This window comes from Populus euphratica, unplaced genomic scaffold, assembly GCF_000495115.2.
Source record: "Populus euphratica unplaced genomic scaffold, PopEup_1.0 scaffold344.1, whole genome shotgun sequence".
Taxonomy (NCBI): Eukaryota; Viridiplantae; Streptophyta; class Magnoliopsida; order Malpighiales; family Salicaceae; genus Populus; species Populus euphratica.
In genome coordinates, this window is record NW_011500233.1 from 5,097 (window position 1) to 12,289 (window position 7,193).

General features: G+C 30.2%; 1 protein-coding gene across 1 annotated transcript; it reads left to right on the forward strand.

The window, feature by feature from the left end:
* The first annotated feature begins 5,363 nt into the window (after nt 1–5,363).
* Nucleotides 5,364–6,552, forward strand: LOC105112464 (probable carboxylesterase 12). Its single transcript, XM_011008167.1, has one exon. It carries the CDS (start codon nt 5,493–5,495, stop codon nt 6,399–6,401), a length of 909 nt encoding a protein of 302 aa, XP_011006469.1. The 5' UTR covers nt 5,364–5,492; the 3' UTR covers nt 6,402–6,552.
* The last annotated feature ends 641 nt before the right edge of the window (nt 6,553–7,193 follow it).

Below are 7,193 nucleotides of genomic sequence, written 5' to 3' on the forward strand. Positions count from 1 at the left end.
AAGAAAATTATTGAGATGTGATTTTGAAAGTGCTTCTTTGATTATGACCCTAATATGTCATTCAACATTAAGAAGTAGCTTTCATGCATATTTGGTTGACAAGTGACAAGGTAAAGATGAGAAGAAAATGTTAGCTCAAAATTAGGTTATTTATGGCTCATATAAACATCTTGAAATTTTAACTCTTGTATTTTAAAAGTAGAAATTAATCCTTTAAAAAAAATTTCATTGCTTTTATTGGAACTCCTTAAGGGTTTATCTTCAAAGAAAAAGATAATTTTATCTTATTCATGCAAGATTAAAATTGGTGAAGGCATATAATGAGGTGTCCTTATTTTTTTGTGGATTTCATAATAGGATGCTCGAGTAAAAACTTGATATTTTGTTGAGAGAGATTTATCTTATTTTTTAGCATTCATTTTAATTACATGAATAATAATAAAATAATAATAAGTAACTTATTCGTGATGTGACTCTTATAAGAAAGTTTTTTGAATACACAAAATGTTATTTATTGTTCTAAGTTGCTTGCTTATTTGATTAAAGAATTTTTTAAAGGGAAGTAATACAAGTATGGCTTTTTAGCTATGAAAGAAAAGAATTTATTAGGAATTTATTAGGCTCAAAAGGTGTTTTTAAGGTTTTTAGCTCATTGTCATTTATCTAACTTTTTGTAATCTTTTAATCTTTTCTTCACCATATTTATTTGTCTCAACCTGTTTTTATTGTTCTTTTGGGGTGTCTTTATTTTGTTTTGACCTTGACTTAGTTATTTCTTTTTTATTTAGACATACTCCCCAACATTCAAATTTCTTGGGATTTTTTACTTTTGAATTTCATAATTTTTCTTAACTCTGGATTTTTGAATTTCCATTTACTCTCTAATATGGAGTGTGATCATAGCTAGGGTTTTTTCATGAAAGACTCATTAAAGCTCAAATGAGGACTATAAGGAGGTATAATAATATGTTTTTTAAAAAATAAAAAGATAGTAAAGATGATCTTTCTTCATTTAAGTACAAACAGTTAGAAAAAAAGTTTTTTTTTTCATTCAATATAATAGTTTAGAGTTGCAAATAATTATGTTTTGGAGTCTATGACTATCGAATCCACTATGTACTATTATATATACATCTAAAACGTGGCTCAAAAGATATATTTTAAGGATAAATAAACATTTTTATTTTGTCTTTAGGTTCAAAATTGTTTGGTCACCTTATAATGAGAATTACTTGAATGATTTATTTGTCACCTTAAAAAAAAAAGGTGCCTAAACATTGTTTTAAGCAAGCATTGAATTATTTCTTAAATAAGAAAGTAGATTTGATTTTTTAGTATTATTTTGTTAAGGGTTGTGTTTTTTTTTTTTGACAAAACCAGTTTCCTTATAATATTTTGAACAGGACTATACATATAAAATTCAATTTTATAAATCTACTTTCTTAAATAAGAAAGTAGATTTGATTTTTTAGGATTATTTTGTCAAGGGTTGTTTTTTTTTTTACAAAACCAGTCTGGTTATAATATTTTGAACATAGCTATGACATATAAGATTCAATTTTATGAGACTAAAAAAGGGTAGAGATTGCCACTTAGTGTCTTATATAACATACCTTAAAGTTCAATCATTTTAACTATTATATTTATCTAATCATGGACAACAGTAATGTCCAGTTATTATTTTCATAAAAATTTATCTAATCATGGACAACAGTAATGTTCAGTTATTATTTTCATAAAAAAAATCAAGATAAAAATGTTGAATAGAAAAGTTCTATAATAAAAGGCTGGAAAAATGTCACTCTTTTTCTTAAGTCAAATTTCTTAACAATATTTGTATCTTATTAATTTTTACCAATCACTTATTTTGCTGGAAATGATCTTATGACAATTTATAATGTACCATTATTATTCAACAATTCAACTTGTTCTATTTTATCCTAATTAAGGGTCATTTTTAGATTTATCTTCTGTGATAACTCTAGAGCTCATGGATGAACCTTTAGTTTTTCCTGTTTTGATAACTTATTTAATTTTTTCAACCATAATTACCAGAGTAGTAAAGTGTTGGGTCACGTTCCCAACTAAGAACTCAAAGTAGGGTGTCTTAAAAGTATAGATAAACAAGTTGACCATCTTTTTTTCTAACAATTAAGGATTCACCTGAGCAGCTACTCCATACTACTTCAAGGCGTACTTCCAAATAGATTTCCTATTCTATATCTTGCATGCTCATTCTATAATATGTAGCATCCATGTTGAATTTATATTGTTTGACAAATGCATTCATTAGGTATTTCAACACTTTAATCCTAGTATTGTCAAGCCTTATATACAAAGTCAAGCCAACTTCACTGAGGCTATTTTGGAAAAAAAGGATTAACATTTTCTTATCATTAATAACTTCTGTCATTTTATTATAGTAAAATTTTAAGGGAGTCATTAGAAATTGATTTCCTATATACTTAACAAACTCGGGCACTCAAAATTCCTTTGGTACCATGACATAAGAGACTAAACACATTTATATTGCTTTTGCTAGGTCATATAGATTAAACCCTTCTATCGAACTCATCATTTTTTCTAAAGCTACCTATTTTTCATAAGCCTTTTCTTCCATAGACTTCTCTTTCATAGCTTCTTCTTTTTCATAACTAGATTCTAAAGATGTTTCATTGAGGCTCGGATTCTAAAATTAAGTTATAATTGTTAGAGGAGATGCTATTGTTAGTTCAGTATCCAAGGCTTCTATAGATTTTTCCTTTAATGCCTACTCAAATAGACTAGCAAACCTTGTTACCTTTTCATCTCTTTCTAATGTTAAGCTTCCTAAAGGGCTCGTTCCTTATTTTTCATTAGTGTTTTTTTTGGGATATATTGTTATAGGTTTGCTTCAAAGGGAATCCTATATTTCAATCTTGTATATGCACACATGACATCTTAAAAACATGTTTGCATATGAATGTTTATTTATGCTTATGAGAACATATACTGGATATGGCTTAGCCCTTCTAATTAGATCCATGGCTTCCATGTTTTATTATTTAGATAAAATTTATAAGGCTGTCCAATCACTATAAAGAAGTATTTTTTCAAGTTCTTATCTTGGTTGAGTTGATTCTTAGATAATTTCCTTCGGTTAACTAGGCTATCTCAGACTCAAATTCTTGAAAAGATATGTACTGTATGAAAGTCGTGATTTGAACTCAAAATCCTTGCAATATAGGGTGTTTATGGTTAGGTTCGCCTTATATGCAATATGAATATTTAAGAGTATTCACTTATAAGGAAGTTCTAATTGAATTCTTGAAAAGATATGTATAATATGAAAGTTATGGTTTCAACTCAAGATCTTTGCAATATAGGATGTTTATAGTCATGCTTGCTTTTAATGTAACATGAATGTATAGAAGCACTCACTTATAGAAAAATTCTAGTCATTAGATAAACATGGAGAATTTTTCTACCTGCTCTTAGAAAGGTCTCAAAAAGGTCTCAAATATGCCTAGTAATGGTCCTCATATAGATAGTATGATGGTGTTGTAAGAAATGGTTAAGATATGTATGCCCAATATTATCAAGTAAGCATTTAGTTATGAGTTGGGTGTTTCATGAACCTAAACCCATACCAATGGTTTTTTTTCCCCTAGACCTATATGCTTAGTTTAAAACTTTTTTTTCTACTTTTTTTTTGTTTTTTTTCAATTTTATTCTTTAATTTTTAGTTGATTTTTAATTGTTCTTCATATTTTATGATCATATAATTAAATAAAAAAATATTGTTAACCAAGTGGAGTTCATGACTTGGGTATCAATCTTGGTAGGTTAACATAGGGTTATTTAAATCAATTCAATATGTTGTAGTTTCAATGTTTTAAGAAAATATCTCACCTTAAATTTCTTTTTAAAAGCCAAACTATTTTTCTTTTTTTGGTCATTTAGATTTTTTATTATTTGAACTTGTCAAGTCGAATGAGTTATGTTAAAATAACTCTCAAGCTATTTAATTAAAAAACTAGATTAGGTAACGAGTGAAGTTTAAAGTTTTTGAATTTAACATCTGAGATTGAGTTTCATAACAATACCAAAGAATTCATTATAACAAGGATATTAATTTTTTTACATTCAATTTTTTTTCCCTCAACATAGTACAAAAAAGTAACGTAATTCCAAGAAACTTCATTTTTATCAAGTTTTAGTTCTTAAATATTGGAGGGGAGAGAGAGAGAGAGAAGGAGAGAGAGTCATTGAAAAGAGATAGAAGAAATAAAATATTTTATTGACTGCATTTCAATGAAAAAGAAATGAATTTTAATGCCAATAGATTTGTCTCAAGTAAATGAAGATTGTTTGAATCTCTAATTATGCCAAAAAAAATATGGATCAAATTTTGGGAAGTCTAATTTGATTTGGTTTTATATTTTTATACTAATTAAATTGTGTTTTTAAACATAAAAATGAGGTTATTGATGTTTTAAGGATTTTTTCTAGCATTTGTAGGATCCAAAAATTTAAATTTTAATTTTTCAATCATTAAAAAAAATCAAATTTATTATAGAAAATAATGAGTTGGCTGTCCCTTGAAAAAAAAAACCATTTATATGAGCTTCGTATTCTAGTTTTAAATGCTTTCGAGCCTTTGTTTTTTATAGTTTTTTTTACTAAAGGTCAAACAAGTTGATTTAAAGGAAAAATTTTTTTTTTACTCTATACAATTATGTCTAAACAATATCTTGGAAAAAAAAAATCCATGTCAAAGATATTAAATTTTCTATTTTTTATTTTGTTATAAAAATAACAATTTGACTTTTACTTACTGTGAAGTTTATGTGTAAATATTATATATATATATATATATATATATATATATATATTTATGTAGAACGGCCACTTAAACTAGTTCTTTATAAAAATTAATTTGTCACGTATTTTTATTCTAATCTATATAATTTTGAAAAGTAAAAATTTATGTCCCTGAATTTTAAAATTTTCCAGTCCTCATATTTGTTAAGAAAATAAAATATTTTAGTCATTATTTCAATTTTTTTAAAAAAAAACAAGTTCTAATACGACAGCACACAAAAAATTGTTTTAATTAACGAATATCAACAGAGTATCAAGTGAATATCTATATTCGAAAATCATTGGTATGTGTTCTTATTTATCAATATCTCCAGTATTCATTGAACAAATTTAAATATGCGTACGCTATCGACGGCTACCGATCCATTTCCAACCCTGCGATCCGCCAATTAATCTTTAAGTAATGGCAAATCCTCTTATTGGCCAACCGCTTAATCATTTGTTATTAGGTACATACACATTGACATGTGTGCTCCATTAAAGTATTGATGGGCACGGTATTATTCTATATTAAACCTAGATGAAAGGAGAACATTGAATTAATATCTTGAAAGAACTAGCTACATGTCCAGACTTCACCTTGCTTCTTAATCATTTTCTTCAATAAGTCAAGCTTCTTTCTTTCAGCAATGGCGCCACCGGCTGATAATGAAGTTGTCCTTGAGTTTCGATTCTTCAAGGTGTACAAAGACAGCCGTGTCGAATTAGTCTGGCCGGAATGCCCCAAAGTCCCACCATCCACTGACCTGATTACTGGGGTTCAGTCCAAAGATGTGATGATCTTAACTGAACCCCAAGTGTCTGTCCGTGTTTTCTTGCCGAAACTCAAAGCCCCTGACCAAAAACTCCCTCTCTTACTTTTCGTGCATGGTGGTGGCTTTGTAATGTTTTCACCCTCTGCAATTCCCTACCACGTTTTATGCAACAAAGTAGCAGCTGACGCTAACGTTATTGTTGTCTCTGTTGAGTATGGTCTCTTCCCTACCAGACCGATACCAGCATGCTATGAGGATTCGTGGGAAGCGCTCCAGTGGGTGGCTTCACATGCTGATGGGAGTGGAGCTGAGCCGTGGCTGAACAATCATGCTGATTTTGGTAAAGTTTTTTTGGGGGGAGACAGTGGTGGGGCTAACATATCACATACTCTAGCATTCCGGGTCGGGTCAATTGGGTTACCCGGAGTGAAGGTAGTTGGAATGATCATGGTGCATCCATTTTTTGGTGGTACCGAGGATGACAAGATGTGGTTATACATGTGCCCAAGTAATAGTGGGTTGGATGATCCCAGGCTGAATCCGGGATTAGAAGATCTTGCTAGGCTTGGCTGTGAGAGGGTGTTGATCTTTGTGGCTGAGAAAGACAGCTTAATTGCTGTAGGAAGGAACTATTACGAGAAGTTGAAGAAGAGTGGATGGAAGGGAAGCGTTGAAATTGTTGAGAATGAAGATGAAGATCACTGCTTCTACTTGCTTGATCTCAATTCAGAGAAGGCTGTTGGATTACTGCATAAGTTTGTTTCCTTTCTCAAACAAGACTAGAATTCCCTGGTGATTTAGTCCTATCATTTTTCCTTTTTGTCTTTTATAATTGTTGAAACACCTCGTTGTTTTATGACTAATCAAGGGTGAATAATCCTCTTCCAATCCTAATTCAAAATCCTTTGAATAAGCTTAAAATATATGATGATCTTGCTAGGATGGGTACTTGTCTGTTTCTCGGTGGCTGTACTGTTATTATACCGTGAGTTTTATTCCATTTCTAATTTAAATGAAATCTTCAAATAAGATGTCAACGATTGCATGAAATGGAAATCAGTTGGTTCGCTTTGGCCGTCAACGGCTTAGAAAACCGCAACAGGACCATTAAAAAAAAAACTCAATTTGTCACTATTCAAGCTAGGGCGTCAAGCTTGAGCGACGGATGGTGATTTTGAATCCTTGACTTCAACGGAGAGATCTCAAAAATACAATCCCAACCCTTCCGGCCAGTGTTTACCTTTTCCTTGTTTTTTTTTTTTTTTTAAAAAAAGATCCATGACGCGTTGAGCCACTTATTCATTCTTTAAGGCCGGGTGCCGAGAACTAAAAAATGGTGTTTCGGGGGCTCTTTGCCTACCTAACAAAGCAGCAAATCCTTCCCGGATACTTTTTTCCATTGATATTTCCGTACCAAGCTCGATCCATTAAGCAAAGGAAGATAACAAACATTCAGGATTCATGAAAGAGTTAGGGTTAGAAAGATTCAAATTTTATAACTATTATATAATTATAAATATTCAAACTTTATAACTGTTATATTTCTAGTCAGCTAATAGACATTAAAAACCAAGA